The following is a 23229-nucleotide window of genomic DNA, read 5'->3' on the forward strand; positions in this document are numbered from 1 at the left end:
ATGAGGGTGTACAACTTGATATGATAATGGACATAGATGCCTCGACGCACCAGCCATTCCAGAACACCTTCTGACACACATTCCCTCTGGATATTCCATGCAAGGTTCCCTCCCTCTCTTCCTCCCTTGTGTTCCATTGCTGGGTGGCACTGAGCCCTCTCTCTGCCTTGGCAGTCTGGACCGTACCCAGCCCAGCAGGTCACCTGCACCGGCCATAGAGGAGCCAATCAGAAAGAACACTTATGAAACAGTGTTTGCGAGAGAGAGAACAGAGAATGGAGGGAGGGAGGGAGGAAGAGGGAGGGAGGGAAGGGTGTGTCGCGGCAAAAAGTACAGCCAGGGCAGCACAGGGGCTGAGGGAAAATAGAGCAGGACTAGGGGTTCGGCCGGTACGGTCAGGTACACTGTGTGCCATGGTGAGGAGCGTCAGCAGAGTTGTTCTTGGCTGGACTTTACAATTTCACAGAGCCAGCCTATCGTCCCCCGTCCCCCCCCCCGTCTACAGTACTTTGCAGCGGAAAGGAAGCTTGTGTTGCTACAGCGGGGGGAAGAGAGAGCGAGAGAGAGCAAGGGCTATTGGAAAAGAGAGAGAGAGAGGATATGAATGAAATGTCACTTGACTCGCCCTCACTATTTATTTTTCCCCACCGTGATTCTACAGAATTTGTCTTTTTTTGTTTTGTTTTTGACGTGCGTACCCACCCCCACCACCACTGTCTCGCACAAAGTTTCTGGTGTTGCGCAATTAGAGAGGGGTTCACCGGGAGGACAGAGGCACAGAAAGAACGAGTTGTGCTTTTACCCCTGAGAGGGGGACAGACATTGGCTCTGGCTGCTCTCTGTGCCGGCTCCGCCTCTAACACACACATACACTGTCTGTAGCTGCAGGGGGGGTCTCTTGCTGCGGGCCAGACAGGCCGAGTCACACAGCAGACAGGCCCGCCCTACTGAACGGGTTTCAAACTGGCTCCCTCTACTGCCTCCCAGGCCTACTGTACCACAGACGCTCACTTTTCCTTCCAGGCCTCTACAAGCCTGACTCACTCAGCCTCACTGCCTCATTTATCAATCATGCGTAAACCGTGCGTGGGATCATTTCCATGCAAAGTGTGAGATTTATCAATATGAACGTTTGCTTGAGTGTGTAAATGTACGCACAGCCATGACCATGCGTATGCACAGTGCCAAGTGGTGGAATAAGGGAATTGCTTGTCAAGCATATATAATGGGGGAAAAATAAACACAACATTAGGAACACCTTCCTAATATTGAGTTACACCCCCTTTTGCCCTCCGAACAGCCTCAATTCGTTGAGGTGTCGAAAGCGTTCGACAGGAATGCTGGCCCATGTTGACTCCAATGCTTCCCACAGTTGTGTCAAGTTGTCTGGATTTTACATTTACATTTTAGTCATTTAGCAGTCGCTCTTATCCAGAGCGACTTACAGTAGTGAATGCATACATTTCATACATTTTTTTCTCCGTACTGGTCCCCCATGGGAATCGAACCCACAACCCTGGCGTTGCAAACACCATGCTCTACCAACTGAGCCACACGGGACCAATGGATGTCCTTTGGGTGGCGGACCATTCTTGACACACACAGGAAACGGTTGAGCGTGAAAAACCCAGCAGCGTTGCAGTTCTTGACACAAACCGGTGCACCTGTCACCTACTACTAATAGAATATACGTACACTTCTTGTAGATGGCAATAAAAAAAAGTCACTGAAGTCCTAGAATAAAACTAGCAGGATCTGCTTGAAACTCATTGTCTCTTTTGTACTTGTACATGATTTTTGTTGGTAAAAGGCATGAACTTGGCCTTGCTTAACCTGCTTCTGACTTATTCATCCTACTGTACTAGCAATTGGCAAGCTGTATTTAAATGAAAAGGGAAAACGAATAGCTATATTTGCTAAGCTATCCATCTGATTTGAATAAAGTTCATAAAAATTCCATTAGCTAGAAAACTAGCTAGATTGAAACTGCTGGGGGAAAGTTAGCTAACCTTACTTAAAACTGTTGAGGATCTTATCCCGATCTTATCCCGGTATTGGGATTCATTGTCATGTGACCATGGCGGGGAATTCAAAACTGCAAGAGTAATCATTTCAAAAAATCAAATAATCAACTATTTTCCTCCATTTGAAAGATATATCTCCTAAATCTAACCACGCTGTCCGATTTTCAGAGGCATTACGGAGAATGCATAAAGTTAGGTTATGTGAGGAGAGTACATTGACAATAGCTGCGTGTAATGTTTAGCCAATTCAAAGAAGGGCATCAACAGACAGAAAACTAGCTAGAATTATGCACTTACCTTTGACAATCTGCATCAGATGACACTCATAGGACATTATGTTATACAATACATGCATTTTTAGTTCCATCAAGTTCATATTTATATCCAAAAACAGCATTTACAGTCGCGGTGAAATTCAGAATTTTTTTCGGCTCGAATGCACCCAGTGAATCCAGCATTACAAATCACGGAATTACTATTCGAAAACATTGGTAAATTATAATATTGTCATTCAAAGAATAATATATTATCATCTCGTAATTGCTACCGAATGGCCAGATCTCAAAATAACTTTACTGGGAAATCACATTTTGCATAAACTGGGTACTATGCTAACAACAATAAGCTATATGCTAAGCTAAGCTAAGCTATACCGTTAGCATTAGCATCATCTAATATCGATAATAACATTCTAAATATCCCCTTACCTTTGATTATCTCCATCAGAAGGCGCTGCCAGAGATCCCAGGTCCAGAACAAATGTGGTTTCTTTTGACAAAGTTCATAATTTATGTCCAAATAGTTAGCGTTCAGTAGGCTCCCACAAAATGAGGTGGGCAGTGTAAAGTCACGTCGAAAAGCTAAAGAAAACCTAGTAAATAATCTATTTACGTTTGTTTAAACATGTCAAACGTTGTTTAGCACTAATCTTTTGTTCCATTTTTAACGTGAAACATCAGTAAACATCAGTAATATTTTCACACAACCTATCAAGTGTCTAGAATAAACGATAATGACAAAGGCACTCTTCTCAGATTCATGCGCAGGCGCAAAAAATGAAGTGATGACGTGTCAACTTGTAAGCTTTCTAATTCGGTCTGTATTCATGACAGATGCTTCCAACAACTTTCTAAAGATCGTTGACATCTAGTGGAAGCAGTAGGAGTTGCGAACTGAATCCTTTCTCACTGTGGTATCTTTAAAACAATGACACTAAATAGTACAGTCACAAAATTCTCATTTTTTTTAATCTATTTTTCACAGGTTTTTGCCTGCAATATGAGTTTTGTTATACTTACAGACACCATTCAAACTGTTTTAGAAAATTCAGAGTGTTTTCTATCCGAATGTGTTAATAATATGCATATCCTAGCTTCTGAGTTGGTGTAGGAGGCAGTTAAAAATGGGCACATATTTCTTTCAAAATTCTCAATACTGCCCCCGTGGCCCGTAGAGGTTAACCCCCACCATCAGTCTGAATTCAACACCTTAGCTAGCTAAGTGGACTGTAGCGAGTTTTCTAGAAAATAATAACTATATATTTACTAGCTATAATACTGACTATTGTGAACACCTTTTGTTAAACTACTTCGTTCCCCTGCCTGTTTATTGATGCGTAGGTGACTGAAAAGTTGGCACGAAACATGCCCCTCTTTAATTTGGCTGAATAGGCTTGTGCACATTTACATTAGTGTTTCATTAGTTAACTAAGTTACTGACTGACTAGGATCATAGTTATTCGTGTTTTTGGTGCTGTTGCATTTCATATGAAGAGAGAGGCCCCAGGCCTAGACAAGACTGACTAACTGTACTGCCTCACTCTGCTTCCCAGGCCTTTACAAGATTGCCTTACTGTACTGCTTCATTCTGCCTTCCAGGCCTCTAAAAAGACTGGCTAACTGTACTGCTTCATTCTGCCTTCCAGGCCTCTAAAAAGACTGGCTGACTGCACTGCTTCATTCTGCCTTCCAGGCCTCTAAAAAGACTGGCAAACCGCACTGCTTCATTCTGCCTTCCAGGCCTCTAAAAAGGCTGGCAAACCGCACTGCTTCATTCTTCCTTCCAGGCCTCTAAAAAGGCTGGCAAACCGCACTGCTTCATTCTGCCTTCCAGGCCTCTAAAAAGACTGGCTAACTGCACTGTCTCATTCTGCCTTCCAGGCCTCTAAAAGGACTGGCTAACTGCACTATCTCATTCTGCCTTCCAGGCCTCTAAAAAGGCTGGCTAACTGCACTGCCTCATTCTGCCTTCCAGGCCTCTAAAAAGCCTGGCTTACTGCACTGCCTCATTCTGCCTTCCAGGTCTTTACCAGACTGACTCTCTTTACATAGACTTTTCTAAGACTGGCACACTGTGTTACAGAGTACTATGCATCTGCCTCCCAGTCTACGGCTGTGTTCGAATACTCATACTAACATACTGTATACCACATACTTAATGAGTATATACTATACACTATTAGTTCATTTTAGTATACTGGAAACAAACTGTATCCTTTCAGTTGAGCTTACTAGCGCTACGCCTGTCTACAGGAAGTTGATTCTGTTGCTATGCAACCTCTTGCTTGCTTGTTAGTATAACAAATGACTAGCTAGACAGTTTTGTGTTTGTAAATTCAATCTGGAGTGGTAGAGTGCGCTCTGGATGTCCTTAAATTCAGAGCGTTGTCAGATTGTCCATTTGTAAATTCTGAGCGTTTTCCCCTCTTGGAGCGTTCAGAGCGCAGGTTGAGCGTTCTGACAGTCACAACGCCAGTGCAGTCAAGCACCCAAGCTAACTGGCTAGTGAATTTATGTCCATTGTGAACGCACAACGACTATACCACTTAGCTAAGACTGATGTGAATAATCAAGTCAATAAACGGTGGGTAATTAGTTATAGCATATAGTTAATATACTGGCAAGTTCAATGTATTAGTAGCCAACTAATGAGGTAGATAATAACTATATATTTACTAGCTATAATACTGACTATTGTGAACACCTTTTGTTAAACTACTTCGTTCCCCTGCCTGTTTATTGATGCGTAGGTGACTGAAAAGTTGGCACGAAACATGCCCCTCTTTAATTTGGCTGAATAGGCTTGTGCACATTTACATTAGTGTTTCATTAGTTAACTAAGTTACTGACTGACTAGGATCATAGTTATTCGTGTTTTTGGTGCTGTTGCATTTCATATGAAGAGAGAGGCCCCAGGCCTAGACAAGACTGACTAACTGTACTGCCTCACTCTGCTTCCCAGGCCTTTACAAGATTGCCTTACTGTACTGCTTCATTCTGCCTTCCAGGCCTCTAAAAAGACTGGCTAACTGTACTGCTTCATTCTGCCTTCCAGGCCTCTAAAAAGACTGGCTGACTGCACTGCTTCATTCTGCCTTCCAGGCCTCTAAAAAGACTGGCAAACCGCACTGCTTCATTCTGCCTTCCAGGCCTCTAAAAAGGCTGGCAAACCGCACTGCTTCATTCTTCCTTCCAGGCCTCTAAAAAGGCTGGCAAACCGCACTGCTTCATTCTGCCTTCCAGGCCTCTAAAAAGACTGGCTAACTGCACTGTCTCATTCTGCCTTCCAGGCCTCTAAAAGGACTGGCTAACTGCACTATCTCATTCTGCCTTCCAGGCCTCTAAAAAGGCTGGCTAACTGCACTGCCTCATTCTGCCTTCCAGGCCTCTAAAAAGCCTGGCTTACTGCACTGCCTCATTCTGCCTTCCAGGTCTTTACCAGACTGACTCTCTTTACATAGACTTTTCTAAGACTGGCACACTGTGTTACAGAGTACTATGCATCTGCCTCCCAGTCTACGGCTGTGTTCGAATACTCATACTAACATACTGTATACCACATACTTAATGAGTATATACTATACACTATTAGTTCATTTTAGTATACTGGAAACAAACTGTATCCTTTCAGTTGAGCTTACTAGCGCTACGCCTGTCTACAGGAAGTTGATTCTGTTGCTATGCAACCTCTTGCTTGCTTGTTAGTATAACAAATGACTAGCTAGACAGTTTTGTGTTTGTAAATTCAATCTGGAGTGGTAGAGTGCGCTCTGGATGTCCTTAAATTCAGAGCGTTGTCAGATTGTCCATTTGTAAATTCTGAGCGTTTTCCCCTCTTGGAGCGTTCAGAGCGCAGGTTGAGCGTTCTGACAGTCACAACGCCAGTGCAGTCAAGCACCCAAGCTAACTGGCTAGTGAATTTATGTCCATTGTGAACGCACAACGACTATACCACTTAGCTAAGACTGATGTGAATAATCAAGTCAATAAACGGTGGGTAATTAGTTATAGCATATAGTTAATATACTGGCAAGTTCAATGTATTAGTAGCCAACTAATGAGGTAGATAGCTAACATACCGGTAGTACCTACTGCTGTAATGATATGCGGTTTGTAAGCATACCGTAGCCAACACATTGTCAGCCAACATAACGTGTAGCGTAAATAATTGAAAGTCATTACTTAATTAAATTGCTCAACATTTTCTTTACATTTGCCACAATTAGTTTAAGCAATTAATTTGTATCACCTCTCGTCGGACTTTGGCTGCATATTTTCCCCCATTTTCTTCAAATCTGAAAACTTTGAAGTCACGCCCATTTCCTGAAGAATTGCATTATGGGCCCTAAAAGTACGGAAATAGTGTCCACTGCGTGTACACTTCGTGTTTTGGCAAATGTAGTACGACATCCGGGAACTTGTGGCATACTAACTCTATCCATACTATGACCAATAAGCATACTACATACTCAATTTACGTCACAAATAGTGCTGTTAGTATGAGTATTGTAACACAGCTTAAGTCTGGAGTAGGCCTAGCCTATATTCAGGACAAGCACCCAGCAGCCCAGACCAACTTCCCATCAGTCCTAGTCCTTATAAGACCCTCTCTTCCCATACCTATGCCTTACATGGCATACTACATAACAGGGCTGCACAATTAATCCAAATTGCATTATTTACAAATGCAATTTCCATATCGCAAGAGAGAAACAAGCATGTTTAACATACATTTTTTTAAATACTGAACAAAAATATAAAAACTCATTCTGCGCCCCTTCCCAATCATGTGAAGTCCATAGGTTAGGGCCTAATGTATTTATTTAAATTGACTGATTTCCTTCTATGAACTGTAACTCAGTAAAATTTTGGAAATTGTTGCATGTTTCGTTTATATTTTTGTTCTCCCTCTCTCCTCTTGCGACTGCTTCCCACACACCCCCTCTCACTCGGGCAGCGCAGTTCCTCCTCCTCGCTGTTATATCCACGATAAGTTTGCATGCTGTTCTGTTAGGTCAAATGCTGTTAATACATTGGTCCAAACAATAACAATGCTGCTTTCCACTTCTTAATATAAATCATTCTATTTTTATGATTCCAGAAGTTCACTTACCTGTTTTGAACTACAGGTAACTGCCAAAATAAAGGAAGCGCCACCATAGAGTGTCTTAATAGGGTGTTACGAGTCGGCAGGACAGCTTCAATGCGACTTGGCATAGATTCTAAAAGTGTCTGGAACTCTTTTGGAGGGATGGGACACCATTCTTCCACAAGAAATTCCACCATTTGGTATTTTGTAAATGTGGCTGGAACTCTGTCTCAGGCGTCACTCCAGAATCTCCCATAAGTGTTGAATTGGGTTGAGATCTGGTGACTGACACGCGCACACACACACACACACACACACACACACACACACACACACACACAACCCCCTATGCCCCTTTGAGACCAAAGCATGTCAAAGTCACTGAGATCTCTTCTAGCCATGGTAGCCAAAATAATGGGCAAATGGGCATTTTTGTACCCTAAGCATGATGGGATGCTAATTGCTTAATTAACTTAGTGTGTATGGATGACACCTTTGTGGAAGCACCTGCTTTCAATATACTTTCTATCCCTCATTTACTGACGTGTTTCCTTTATTTTGGCATTTATCTGTATATCGCACGTGAAATTGCAATATCTGGGAGCAAAATGTTTTTCTGGGCCGTATTGTGCATCCCTACTACATAGTACGGCTTAAATGGCATATACCATACCACGAGTGGACTGACTGAAGGGGAACTTTCATGGCCCACCCACAGCCCCAACGACATCTTGATACGCACCAACTCTGAGTCTCTAAGTCTGCCTCTGATGCATACGAATCTGACTCGCCAGTCTGAACTGTGCAATGCTTTATTTTCCATGACGTTTCTTTCTGCCATAGTCTTGAGCTGAACGCCGAAGGCCAGGCGACAGACCGCGGCAGGGCCCTTTATCTCAGTTAAGTGTCCCATCGCCCTGAATCCCATTGTGTTTCAATGCCAGCCGATCAGCCTAGTCAGTGACACCCACCGATCCCGAGTGGCTTCTGCCTCCCTCCTTCCGCCTCGCAGGCTGCATCCCAAATAGCACCATATTCCCTATATAGTGCACTACTTTTTTGACGTATCCCAAATGGCACCATATTCCCTATATTAGTGCACTACTTTTGATGTAGTAGCCTCAGTCTCCCTCGTTCTTCCTTTCTCTTTCCCTCTTCAGAGGGGCAGCGGTGTGAGCAGCTCACATCACACAAAGACCCCTCTGATATCAGACTGCCCGATGGATGAAAAAAATATGAGGCAAGGGGGGGGGGGACATCAATATTTATACCTGCTGGCCCAATGTATAAGTTTGCGTGCCGTATATTCTTTCACGCCCGGCGAAAGCGTGGCCGGGGATTCCAGGGTGGTCAGATGATAAATAATTCAAGTTGCAAAACCTTGAATTCAAAATGACTTTGATAAGACGGCGAGACCAGAGCGGAGACGTTGTCGGATCGTCCCCCTGAATGGCTCCCTTGACTCACACACACACACACACACACACACACACACACACACACACACACACACACAACGCGTGAGGCCTGTAAAGCAGCTCGTCTTCTCTGACGCTTTGCGACTGTGTATGGATGACCCGCGTTGTCTCCGCACTACAGGACGTTCCCCATTCCTGAGGTTTGTGCACAGTGTCTGTCTATCGGTCCACCGCCTGAGGCAGCCCGCGGTTGGCCGTGTTTGCCCGGCCCGCCGACAAGCACTAACTCAGTTACACTTGGATGGGGGGTACATGAATAAGTAATGAGAGCGATATAAGCGCCCCGAAGTTGACCCAGCCGTTTAATATTTTACAGTGTGGGTTCTGAGACAATGCTGCACGCCAGTAAACGAGCTCAACTGTGAAATGGGACTGCACTGCAGTCAACACAAGTGGTAGTCCACTCCTCCCCACGCTTAAGTTGAATTGAATCATTTCTCTGGGGGGGGGGGGGTTAAGGTACTTGGATCAGACTTAAAAACCTGGTCCGCTTAACGTTCAGCTATGTCCTGAATATGAAATGGTACTTGATTTGCCCCTCTCTTGGCTTGGCACATAATGTCTTGTGAGGTTTAGGACTTTAAAAGCCTGTATGTCAGAGTTCCCCCGACTGGAACCCTGCTGCACGCAGAGACTCCTGGGTAAGTAGGGTAAAAGGCTTACTTGCCTAAATCCCAAAGTATCCCTTTAAAGAGAGAACATGTAGTTTTGGTTACACACAAAGATCTGATGAGTTCTTTGGAATTCTTGGAAACGGGAGGATCTGAAACATGAATGTTATATCGTGTTCATATCCATGTCTTCTCTGAGTCGATGCAACCGAACACGCTCCTCCAAAACATGGCTGTTATCGTGTTGTTTACCTCCCTGTATTGTCTCCCAGTCAGGTTGGATAGCATCGAAACCTCCATCACAAAATACTCTACTGACAGAGCACACAGCAAACCCACACATTAGCGGCCTTGGAGAGATAAGAGCCTATTAGCTTTTGTCTGAAATATAAACAGACTTGAGGCCTCCATCCCAAATGGTACCCTATTCCCTATTTAGTGCACTACCAGAGTGCCATTTGGGATGTGGCCATTAACTAAAGCAGCCGCAGGTGTGTGTGTGTGTGTGTCTTTATTGTGGAATCACTGTCCGCACTGAATGAAGACAGGGTTTGGTTGAAGAAAAGGTGGGATAAGTAGTTTGGTACCTGTGTGTAGAAATGGAGCGATCTGATGGGGGAGTGTGATCCAGGGATAAGCTTTTGCGTAAACAGTCTTGCTTGGTTTGTTTGATGAAATGATTGCAACAGTTTCCCATCTTATCTTCACTCTGTTTGGATTAAGCTTAGAAAGGTTGCTAACAAACATTTCTCATAGCATAACTAGTACAGTAATAGCATTCTGAGAGTCTTCATCAAGGACTGTCTTAAGCGTTAGCCACAAAAACCCTGATTAAGGCCACAGAACGAAAAATATCCTCTTTTTTTTAAATCTACTTCCAATGTCCTCCAAGAGTTGCTGAATTTCCTCTGCACTTCAGTTTGCTCCTTAATTCATGCACCTTGGTTGGAGAGTGAGGCAGCGGCTAGGGCTGGGCGATATGGCCAAAATATTATATCACAATATTTTTTAAAGAAAGTTGACAGTTTGACGGTATTTTATGTCTTTTTAATAATAAAAGTTGTAAATGTGCTTTAAGTAGTGCGTGACCCTAGGGTGGAAACATGCATATTCTAAATGATTTCAATGGGTCTTTCTGATTGTTTTATATTGTTCAATTCAACTTCAACCCCCAAAAAGTCATCATTTTCACACATTTTTGCATTTCAGATCATTTCCACACTGTCACGTCGGGCTGCACAATATGGGCAAGCAATCTGGGACTTATTTTTAACCAAATGTTGCTATTTGACGTTTTAGAGCAAAACACTTGGGTTAACTGTTGGAATCATGGAAATAGAATGTCTATTCTAATTATATAGTTAGAATATAATAGTGGACACTTTTAATACAGTGTTTGATATGACAACAAATGAAAATGCCAGGGAGGAGTTATTGTGACAGGGTAGGAACTAAAGTGTTGATAGGTGTTTTCTAGGAAACCCTATAATCTTTGCATACATTGAATGTTCTCTCTTAGCTACTTCACGTAGCTAACATATTCTTGCTTTGCGTATTCCTCTTTAATTTAGAAGATACTGTTGCTGTTGATTTAGTTCTACACCATCACTGGTATTATAAGGCTGTATAGCTAATTACGCTTTCTCTTACTCAGAACATTTATTAGCTAGCTAGCGATTAGCATTAGCTGCTAACAATCAGCAGCTAACAAGATATAGGAACAACTTGCTAAGAAAAGACAAACTAGCTGTTTGCAGATGTAAGAAACACAAGCTAATAGTGTAATTATAGAATGCTGGTAGATTTATATAAGAAGCAAAGTGACAACTGCATTGTTGTCATCAAAATTGTTGCATATGCTGCATTGACCATGCAGACTGACCACAAGTCTCGTGGTCGAGGAACAACAAATGCGCTCCTTGAGTGACAGGGGGTGGGACTAGGTCTGTGTGGAAAGCGGCGTGGAGAGAGATTACTCAAGAGGCGAAGTAAACTATGAAAATGGATGTTACACAATGCCTATCACATTTTAACAAACCAAACATTAAAATGCCATTATAAAAGGTAAAGTAAAAACCCAAACCGGTCCGTGCATCAATACCGGTATGTAGTAAAGTACGGTATACCGCCCAGCCCCAGTAGCACTGCCTTTGCAAAGAGTAAGCCACACACAGTTCAGTCAGTAGGGAGCTTACGTTGCAGATGACCAATTTGGACAACAGTAATGCTCACAAGCATTATCCCAGAGATATGAGCTACTATCATTATTATTCTCATTGGGGCATTTTCTTTGAGCCTGACTGATCCTTTCGATATTGCCGCCAGCCACTCGCTCATGATTCTATTCATTTAAACAGCTAACCACCGTATATGGACTTCTCACTTACCCCCTGACTAGTGGCAATAAAAATGCTCATTTCAACTTTAACACGTAGCTGTGTGAAGCCTCTCTCCTGCTGGATTATTGCTTTCTACTATAGGAGTATTGCTGATTTTAGCTTGATTAACTCCTTTCCTCTCTGGTCAAGGGAGTGTGGAGCAGAACATCCTTGCTGTGCTCCCACAGGGAAGGATGCTAATAGGCTTACAGAGATGCTGACGGGCTGTGCTCCTATTGTGGAGGATGCTAACAGGCTAATGGGCTGTGCTCCTATTGTGGAGGATGCTAACAGGCTAATGGGCTGTGCTCCTATTGTGGAGGATGCTAACAGGCTAATGGGGCTCTGCTCCTATTGTGGAAAATGCTAACAGGCTAATGGGCTGTGCTCCTATTGTGGAGGATGCTAACAGGCTAATGGGCTGCGCTCTTATTGTGGAAGATGCTAACAGGCTAATGGGCTGTGCTCCAATAGTGGAGGATGCTAACAGGCTAATTGCTGTGCTTTTACAGTGGAGGATGCTAATAGGCTAAAGCTCTGGGTCAGCCAATCAATCAAGTCAATGGCTTTTTCATAGCACATTACAACGCTTTAGAGGCAAAGGCGAAGACTTAACTTTGTATCTGTCCGTTACAGAAACCTCACTACTGTCTGACTGCTGAGGTGACTGTAGGCAGTGGAGCACACAGGAGGTTGGTGGTACCTTAATTGGGGAGGAAAGGCTCGTGTTAACGACTGTAGCGGAATAGGTGGAATAGTAACGAATACAGTGCCAATCCCCTTTGGAGTTTTTCCTATTTAGTTGCATTACAATCTGTAATTTGAATGGATTTTTATTGTGATTTCATGTATTGGATTTAGTCAAAATAGTCCAAATTGGTAATGTGAAATGAAAAAAATAACTCCCTTTGCTATGAAGCCCCTAAATAAGATCTGGTGCAACCAAAAATGCCAAGGGGGTGAATACTTTCGCAAGCCACTACACATTGAATACATGGTTTCCAGGTGTTTTATGCCATTCCGTTTGCTCCGTTCCAGCCATTATTATGAGCCGGCCTCCCCTGGTGAAGCGGTACCCCCCCAATCATATGTCTGGTATTTTCTCAACTACCCACAGTCTCTGATACTGTAGCAGCAGCATGCACTAGCCTGAAAAACACATGCTCAATGCATCATCAAAATGGGAGAGGAATCACAACTTTAATCTCCCACTCCTGTTTTTGTTTGTGCACACAAAGCATTTTGACTGAGTAATATTAACCCTCCACTCCTGAGAGGCTTAACAAAACAGTTAGCTAGTTTCATAGCCAGAGTTTTTTTTATTTTCACATCTGCCTTGACATATGTGCTTTGCTGCTGCTTTCACTTTAATTAATTCCAAAAACGACCTTGGTGAGGGCTTAGAAAAGCAGTCTGTTGATGAGCAAATTGCACCCTATTCCCTATATGGTGCACTATTCCCTATATAGGGCCCTGGTCAAAAGTAGTGCACTATATAGGGGATAGGGTTCCATTTGGGAATTTCTGTGACTAGACCAACCGATCAGAAGAGAACAGAGCAGAACAGTATCACTCTGTTTATTAAAGGGATACTTGGGGATTTTGGGAGATCTCCAGACAGATACCGGCCCTGTGGGTCTTCTCTGACACAGCAGTCAAACAATTCTGAGCCCTGATTGTATGAGGATGTCTCCTGGGAGCCCCCCCCCCCCCCCCCCCCCCAGTGGACTGGGCTTGGGTGTAGTGTCAGTGCGTGATTAACAGGAGCTAATAAATTCTCCTCCTGGCTTGACTCTCTTCAGGGAGGAGGAGGAATCTGGTAGGGAGGATCTCCTGATGGCTGTAAGCAGCATGGCACACTACAGAGCTGGCCTCTCTCACAAAGCCTCCTCACCCACTACCGTATCCAGCTGCAACAGCCTGGGCTGTCTGTCTGACCCACTTTTCAGCTCTCCCTCCCTCCCTCGTTCTCTCTGTCCCTCTCCCTCCCCCTTTCCTCCCCTGTGCGTCTTTTGATATGCGGTGCTTTGGTTTTTGGCAGGCGTGTGTTGACGAGTCACAGCATTTCTCTCTCTCGCTGTATAATATAATATATATATTAGAGGCCTTTCGCGGGTCCGAGAAGTTGGACCTGGGGCTTTCCCATCCGGACCCGATATGCATAAATACATTTTAGAAACCAAGAAACCCACTCGGAATGGACCTGTGGACAACTGCACCCGTTCCTTATAGACCTTGTCAGCAGCAGGAAAGTCAATTGTCAAGCTACTTTATTAACCGGAGCTGATAAAGAGCGAGGCAGAGAGAGGTGGGAGGGAGAGACGAGAGACCGCAACCAACCAAGCCGACTTGCGCTATAGTAGACATATAGCTGCCATAGCGCTGCCATAGCTAGGTTATTTATCATCCAATATGATTACTTACTACCTGTCTTGACTGCATCAAACCCGGGAGAAGCTAGTTAAGTTTGGTTAGCTGGCTGGCTAGGATAATTGAGGCTGGATGCGCATTCTCTTCCTACACAATTACAAACAACTCCATTCAGAATATATAGTAGCCTGTCCTTCTCCTTTAACTTTAAATGTCATCATTTTAATTCCGTCTTCCATTGATTAGATACACTACGTGACCAAAAGTATGTGGACACCTGCTCGTCGAACATCTCATTCCAAAATCATGGGCATTAATGTGGAGCTGGTCCCCTCTTTCCTGCTATAACAGCCCCTAATCTTCTGGGAAGGCTTGAACATGTGGGGACTTGCTTCCATTCAGCCACGAGCATTAGTGAGGTTGGGCACTGATGGGCGATTAGGCCTGGCTCGCAGTCGGCGTTTCAATTCATCCCAAAGGTGTTCGATGGGGTTGAGGTCAGGGCTCTGTGCAGGCCATTCAAGTTCTTCCACAGCAATCTCAAACCATTTCTGTATGGAACTCGCTTTGTGCACGGGGGCATTGTCATGCTGAAACAGGAAAAGGCCTTCCCCAAACTGTTGCCACAAAGTTGGAAGCACAGAATCGTCTAGAATGTCATTGTAGCGTTTTAAGATTCCGCTTCACTGGAACTAAGGGGCCTAGCCTGAACCATGACAAACAGCCCCAGACCGTTATTCTTCCTCCACCAAACTTTACAGTTGGCACTAAGCATTGGGGTAGGTTGTGTTCTCCTGGCATCCGCCAAACCCAGATTCGTCTGTCGGACTGGTGAATGGTGAAGCGTGATTCATCATTCCAGAGAACGCGTTTCCACTGCTCCAGAGACCAATTGCGGCGAGCTTTACACCACTCCAGCAGACTCGCATGGTGATCTTAGACTTGTGTGCTGCTGCTTAGCCATGGAAATCCATTTCATGATGCTCCCGACGAACAGTTCTTGTGTTGACGTTGCTTCCAGAGGCAGTTTGTAACTCGGTAGTGAGTGTTGCAACCGAGGACAGATTATTTTTTACGCCCTTCAGCACTCCGCCAGTCGGATTCTGTGAGCTTGTGTGGCCTACCACTTTGTGGCTGAGCTGTTGTTGCTCCTAGACGTTTTCACTTCACAATAACAGAACTTACAGTTGACCGGGGCAGCTCTAGCAGGGCAGAAATCTGACGAACTGACTTGTTGGAAAGGTGGCATCCTATGACAGTGCCACATTTGAAAGTCTGAGCTCTTCAGTAAGGCCATTCTACTGCCAATGTTTGTCTATGGAGATTGCGTGGCTCTGTGCTCAATTTTATACACCTGTCAGCAACAGGTGGGGCTGAAATAGCCGAATCCAGTCATTTGAAGGGGTGTCCACATACTTTTGTGTGTATATAGTGATTCTCCCAGCTTTTGCCCCACGTGGAGGCTCTGACTGCTTTGATGACTTATGATTGACCAACAACAACAAGCTACACACGCCACTCTCGTGAAAAGCAAAGAGCAGCAGCAGCAGCACAAACTACACAATTTCTCTCTCTCTCTACTACAGCTGGTGCTTTCGAATATGAACGGGTCCTCCCGAACAAGTCAGTTAAAATTACACATACCCGTGACAATCCAATCTGACCCAGTCCGTGACATTTAGTATTCTGGATCTGGACCCACTCGGGTATTCGGGTACAGGTGGATCCTTGAAGACCTCTTATATTTATGCCATATAGCAGACGCTTTTATCCAAAGCGACTTAACAGTGATGCGCGCATACATTTTACGTGTCGGTTGCCCCGGGAATCAAACCCACAATCCTGACGGTGAAAGCGCCATGCTCTACCAACTGAGCCATACAGGATCTCTCTCCCTCTCTGTCTGTCTTTCTCTCTCCCACTGCGTCTTTCTCCTGTCCTGTTCAGAGAACTAGCAGCGGAGTAGGTTGAGAGTGAGCGAGAGAGCTGTCCGTCTGTCTGTCTATCCCAGAGACCCACGTTGCGATGCTATACTCTCCTCTCTCTGCTTTAACACTCGGGCTCAATAGCACAATGGATCGGGCTAAATCAGAACGCGTTATTGTCTAGTGAATGAGCTTCTATTTCATATGAGAGTCAGGTAGTGTTTTATCGCCGGACCTCAGCGGATAATGAAGTCCTCCACGTCCCCACATTCACCTCGTACGCACTGACACCCCACTCTGCTCTTGCTTTTTTGACACGTTTTCCTGAGAGGGATATGTCACACTAATTAAAGTAGTCTCTGCTATATCCATGTAGTCTGTCAGTGGGGCGATGCTGTTACTCTCCCTCTCCAGGGTGTTGCTCAGTGATATTGTTCAAGTCCCCAATATACACGTGTATCCCTCTACACATTAGTGGTATATCAGCTGAACTGTTTTATTAACTGTAAAGCCCTACAGAGAGTCAGTGGTGAGGGCTGCACCCCATATCGCAATATTATTTTGGACTGTATTATATCTGTACTTTGACTCCAAGTGTCGATTTGTCAAAAAGGTAGCGTTAGCTAGCGCTAATCGGCTGTATCTGCGCCAAAACTCTGGTATTTTTCATCCTATAGCATGTTCTCCATCTGTTTAACCCTTGTGTAGTCTTAACATTCTGTGTATTCCCCTTGTCATAAGGGTAAAAATGACCCGCCTTCACTAAACCCCTAAAATGAAGCAGCTTAATTGAATTTGAAACCCCAAATCTATTTGGCATGAAGAAACATCACACACTTTGAAAATCTGGGTTTTCCCACTTCACAGTGCAGAAAGACTGAATTTAATCAGTGGACACCACTCGTTTTATTTCAACATACCTGTCATAATTGTTTTCTTTACTTAAGTAGAGGTTGATTATTATTGTTATTATTGCTAAAGGTACTGCATAGGTGTAAACATAAATTGTTTTGCAAGAGATAGCACTTGTATAGCCTAAGAAAGTAGCAGAAAGTAGTTTTGAATGCATTTTATTGAAGGGAAACAATAACAGCCTTGAACCTTTTTGACAACATAGTGATATATTCTTATATACTGTACACTGAGGAATTCAACTACAAAATACTAGTCTTCTCCCATTTTTTTTACCATTGCCCCTATCCACAAGGTGTATAAACAACAATGAATAAGAATAAAATAAGATAATAGATACAAAACAAAAACATGAAGAACATAAATCAATCAACTCTAATTAGCACATGGGCATGAACTTTTCAGATGTATTTCTCACATGTGCAGCACATAGTATTTGTTTTACAGTCCTTCTTTGGGGGGCAGAATTAGCATCTCCTCCTCTTGCCTGGCCCAGCTACAGCCTCAGGTGGATCAGGACAAGATTCAGCCCCCTGAACAGCTTTCACAAGCGCTGCAGAGACTGCTGTGTGGAGGAGGCGCTCCCTTCTTTGAATGTGTGGGGTTTCAAGTGCATTTCCCAGCTGCTCCAGGAACACCCTCCTCTTGTTCCGCTTATCAGGCATCCAGGTAGGGTTGATCTTGTTCCATATCACGAAGGCATTGTATGTGGACACATCAATGATGTTATGGAAGATGACCAGGGGCCAGCGAGCAGTCATCCTCCTGCAGCTGTAAGTTCCAATCACCTTGTCCAGGTCGTCCACGCCTCCTCTGTTGTGGTTGTAGTACAGGATGATGGCTGGCTTCCTGTTCTCACAATCAATGATCTCAGCCGGTTTGGGCAGTGTGCTCAGGAGGACCACATTCTTCTTCCTCTTTGGGAGGTAAGAAACTAGAGTGGGGGTGGGGGTGAAGGCAAGTTTTGATGAGAAGGCCTCTCTCCCCCTTGTTGCGAGGAGTGCAGGGGGGAGCTCAGGCTTGTTCTTTCTAACTGTGCCAACCATGGTGATCTTCCTCATCAGGAGCTGCTGGCTGAGTTCATAAGAGATGAAGAAATTGTCACAAGTGACATTGTGCCCCCTCAGTCCATCTGTCACATCAAGCACAACCCGCATCCCCTGGTTCTTCTCTGGGCCTCCACTGGTCAGCTTCCCTGTGTAGACTTGCATCTTCCAAGCGTAGCTGAATTGTGCATCACAGGCCACCCATATCTTGATGCCATACTTTGCTGGCTTGCTGGGCATATACTGCCGGAAAGGACAGCGACCTTTTGATAAAAGAGACTAAATGTACCTCCTGAATGGAACCAGTTGCTCATCCACTGTTACTTCAGGCCCAGGGTTGTAGAGGTATGGCCTCATCCACTGTTACTTCAGGCCCAGGGTTGTAGAGGTATGGCCTCATCCACTGTTACTTCAGGCCCAGGGTTGTAGAGGTATGGCAGACGCTCCACCCACTTCTCCTAGACCTCTCTTATGGCCGCCAGTTTGTCTCTCACACGTCTTGCAGGTCTCGACTCACGGTTATCAAATCTTAGCTTTCTTGAGAAAGTGTGAAAGACTTTCAGTGGCATCGTGGCACGGAAAATCGCCCTTCCACTCTCTGCATCCCAGAGACTACATGTAGCCTCGCCTCGGGACCTATACACACCCTCTAAGATTAGCAGCCCTATGTAGGCACGCAGGTCAGTCTCATCCATCCTTTTCCATTTGTCTCCATATTTACGGAAACCCTCCAAATTTGTCAATTCCAGGATGATTTTTTTTGATGGCTGGTGTGATGAACATGTAGAATGTTGAGGTGATGTCCTGGGCAACTGCATGTCTTGTGGGCCCTGGGGTCATCCTTATGATATTTTGTGCTGCCATCCTGCCCTGGTTGTCATATGGTGTCAAGGACCATGTTATTTTGCTGACAAAAATGTTTGTCTTTCAGCTTGGGGGATTTCTTCTTCATCTGAAGATGATGCATCGTGCTCTGGGTTGTATTCCTCCCCATCTTCTTCTTCAGACACCTCCTCTTCTTCTAAATCATTGTTCTCTTGTTCCTCCTGGACATCTGAAAAAATCTGATCTACGACCTGTTGGGCACTGAAACGTGCCCTCATGGCTTCAGCAAAGAGAGAACTGGGGGGACTGTCATCTGCAGCACCTTTTATAGCCTCTGACTGCGTTCCCCATTAGTAAACAATGCTTTCAATAAATGTCTATTTTGTCTGAAATTGTTTTTATCTGTCTGTGAACTGGAGTCACGTGTGGGGTCGTTGAGGGGAGATGCTGCACATGCACAAGAATGTTTTAGTTTTGTCTGGGTTCAAACCGTAGCACACAATCTTCATTTCTCATTTTGTCTTTGTGTTGTGTGAATATTTTATAACTGCCGGTTCAAAAATGACCCTAAGACAATCTTTGTACCCTGGTGGTGTACAGCTTTCATGGAAATATGAACAAAGACCATGTTTCACTTTTTCTAATGTTGGGGTCACTCTAGGAAAAGTCATCAAATTTCAAGTTGAAAAAAGATCATTTAGGGGGTTTTCTCTGTTGTTAAACATGGTGGCGGGTCATTTTTGACCCTTAAGACAACAAGAGGGTTAAATAGTGAGTCAAAAAAATGTCCGCACTTTTATTTCCATGACTGATCAAAACAAATTTTCTCATGCTGTCTTTTGCCTCTGCAGCAAACATGTAGTGAGCAATATAGCGGGACATCAAATACCAATAAAATCGCAGTATAGAATCGCAATACATCTGCACTTAATTATCATGATAAAATCGTATTGTGAAGTCCCTGGAAATTCCCAGCACCTATTCCTTACATAGTGCACTAATTTTGACAATACACTATACAGGGAATAAGGTGCAATTTGGGATGCAGCCGAAGTGCTCTTGCCTCTCCCTCTCTGGGGCTGTGGCCAGCCCTTCTAGTCACTGTAACTCTAGGATCATCTCTGATGCGCACGGTGCACTTTCACCCCGGGGCAGCCCCATTTCCACGCCACGTTCCATGCCTGGTCGTCAGGGGAGTGGCGTCGGTGCCGTGCGTGTGAGCACGCAGACCCGTCTCACACCGCGGTCACTGAGACCTGGACCGCTCGCGGTCACCGACGCATCTGCTGTCATCAGGCCCTAATTAAATCAACGGGTGTCTGGCAGGAGAGGTGAGGAGCGGGCCCTGTTCAGTCCACTTACTACACCACCAATACTCACTCTATCCTCGCTGTCTCTCTGTGCTACAGAGTCAGGGAGAGATGGTGTGAGGAGAGAGTGGGGGGAGAGATGTGTAATTCTAGAATAGAGGGGGAAAAGAAATGGGTTTACTGTGTTGTAGGGATGCAGGGGAAGGAGAGATTGGGGAAGTGATCAGAGCGAGAGGGAAGAAACTGAGAGACATTTGTTTACTGTGTGGTATTGGAGCAGTTGGCCCTGCTCGGCACAGTAAATACACCACTAAGGCCTCTGTGTACGGAGCCAGAGGGAGAGGGAGAGGGAAGGATGAGATGGATGAAGGGATAGAGGAGGGAACAGATAAGGATGGAGAGAGAGAGCGAGAGAGAGAGAGAGAGAGGAGAATAGAAAGTAGGTGAAAAGCTGCTCTGCGTGTGCTATGGAAGAGGAGTGGCCCCTTAGCAGTTATCTGTACTCCTATCCCGGGGCCGAAGGACAAATTGAGGGAGGGGGGGAGGGAGGTAGAGAGAGGGGATAGTGTGGATTGGAGAAATTGCTAAAGATGAGAGGTTAATAGGGTGTGTCCCAAATGGTCCCCTGTTCCCTACATTGTGCACTCTGGTCCCAGGTCAAAAGTAGTGCATTATAAAGGGAATAGGGTTCCATTTGGGACGCAGACCATAGATTAGAGCGGGAGGGAAGTGTCTGCCCCCCCCCCCCCCCATTTGAAGGCCTTCCGTTCCTCATCCCCCATCAACTTGTTGTTGAAAACAGCCCCCCACCACCACCACTCGTAATCTAACACAGATACTGAACATTGTGTCCCACATGAAAATCTATTTTTATCCTACTTGGAAGTAATAGAATAATTAGGATAGCTGGCCACCAGACAACTTAATAAGCAAACTAGCAGCAAGCGATACCAAACATTAGGCCTGTGGTTATCTCCTCCCACACAGCGGCAGCGTGCTGGCCGTATCTCCTCTGTTAACCGTTGGTTTAATGTACTAGCCCCATCAGCGGAATACATTGGGACACAATTCATGTTTTGCTCCTGCTGGAGCTAAACATAGCAGGGAGAGGAGAACAGTTGTGTGTGTGTGTGTGTGTGTGTGTGTGTGTGGTTTCTCAACAGAAATGGATGATGTAGTAGTACCGGTATTCTATTGTTCTTCCCGGACACTGTTTGCACTCTCCTGTTGGCTGGTGTGATATACAGTGTCATTGAGAGATGCCAGTCGAGTCCTCGGTGATGCCAGATCAGATGTGTGCCTTTTTGTTGTGTGCGCGTTCTTGCGTTGTCTATGCGCGTGTGCTGTCTGCGTCAGTGTGCGAGACAGGCAGGGCGGACTGCGAGAACAGATCTGTCTTTTGTGGAGTGTCTGGGTGGCTCAGCTCCGCCGGGCTGTACCATCTGAGTGACAGGACGGACGCCTCGCGCAGCACAGCCTGGCTGGCAGACAAAGGCGGCGTTTTCTTTCTGACTGCGCAGTACTTTTCATCCTCTGTCATTACGCTCTGTCCGTCCGTCCGTCTGTCTGTCAGCGTCCGTCCGTCTTGTCTCTCTCGCTCTCTGCCCTCGAAATATATATCTGTTTTCTCGTCAGCCATATCCTCGCTAGTCCCTCTTCCCATCATCACTGTGACTAATCCTTAGTCACACACTCCCATTGATAAAGATGCACACTGAAATATGCTGGAGAGAAAAACAGCACACACTCTCACACAGATGTGCTTTGACACAGGACACACTGGGAGCCCTCAGACGTGTGTGTGTGTGTGTGTGTGTGTGTGTGTGTGTGTGTGTGTGTGTGTGTGTGTGTGTGTGTGTGTGTGTGTGTGTGTGTGTGTGTGTGTCTTGTTCCTGGCTGTGAGCCATCCTCTCTGTTTTACTGGGGACTACTCCACAGTGGGTTGGCTATGGCCTAACCCGGCAGCTTCCCGAGGGGGAGGCTCGTCGCTCCAGCTTTCCACAACACACACACCGCTACTCCTTCGACAGCCACGTTGTCCCACTGCCAAACCAGAGCCCCATAAACACACATGAAAACATATGAAAGTGATTTGACAGGGTGAGGAGTTGGGGGGGGGGGGGGGGGGTGATGATGCTAAGAGAATTAGTCTAGCTCGAGTTCCTACCCCGGGCTGCAGTCTAGTTACACCCCTACCCTTCTGCCCCGCGTTGGGGAGGTTGAGACTGAATAAAGAGAGAGAGAGAGAGAGAGAAGCTGGGTGGTTTTAATGGGGCCTTTCTCTCTGCTATAGATCCAACCTGGTTATTATAATGGGTTCAGAGGACTGTGAGACGTGTGTCTCTCTGTCTCTGGGTGTGTCTCTCTGTCTCTGGGTGTGTCTCTCTGTCTCTGGGTGTGTCTCTGGGTGTGTCTCTCTGTCTCTGGGTGTGTCTCTCTGTCTCTGGGTGTGTCTCTCTGTCTCTGGGTGTGTCTCTCTGTCTCTGTCTCTGGGTGTGTCTCTCTGTCTCTGGGTGTGTCTCTCTGTCTCTGTCTCTGGGTGTGTCTCTCTGTCTCTGGGTGTGTCTCTCTGTCTCTGTCTCTGGGTGTGTCTCTCTGTCTCTGGGTGTGTCTCTGTCTCTGGGTGTCTCTCTGTCTCTGGGTGTCTCTCTGTCTCTGGGTGTCTCTCTGTCTCTGGGTGTCTCTCTGTCTCTGGGTGTCTCTCTGTCTCTGGATGTGTCTCTGTCTCTGGGTGTGTCTCTCTGTCTCTGGGTGTGACGTGTGTCTCTGGGTGTGTCTCTCTATCTCTGGGTGTGTCTCTGGGTGTGACGTGTGTCTCTCTGTCTCTGGGTGTGACGTGTGTCTCTCTGTCTCTGGGTGTGGCAGGTGAGGAACCTGTGCTACATGGTCACACGGCGGGAGAAGATGAAGAGTTCCCTGTGTGACCTCCAGGAGAAGATTTTCCACCTGCAGATCCAGCTGCTGGAGGAGGACCTAGCTGGAG

General features: G+C 45.4%; 1 protein-coding gene across 5 annotated transcripts in view; it reads left to right on the forward strand.

Moving 5' to 3' along the window:
* LOC115148566 (protein Jade-1) overlaps positions 1-23229 on the forward strand; it is a gene marked incomplete at its 3' end in the record, with an annotated part of 123268 nt that extends 100039 nt beyond the window's left edge. For all 5 annotated transcript variants that reach the window (XM_029690565.1, XM_029690562.1, XM_029690564.1 and 2 more), the window contains 1 exon segment: positions 23112-23229. In XM_029690565.1, the coding sequence (XP_029546425.1) occupies positions 23112-23229 (118 nt within the window).

This window comes from Salmo trutta, chromosome 15, assembly GCF_901001165.1.
Source record: "Salmo trutta chromosome 15, fSalTru1.1, whole genome shotgun sequence".
In the NCBI taxonomy this organism is placed as follows: domain Eukaryota; kingdom Metazoa; phylum Chordata; class Actinopteri; order Salmoniformes; family Salmonidae; genus Salmo; species Salmo trutta.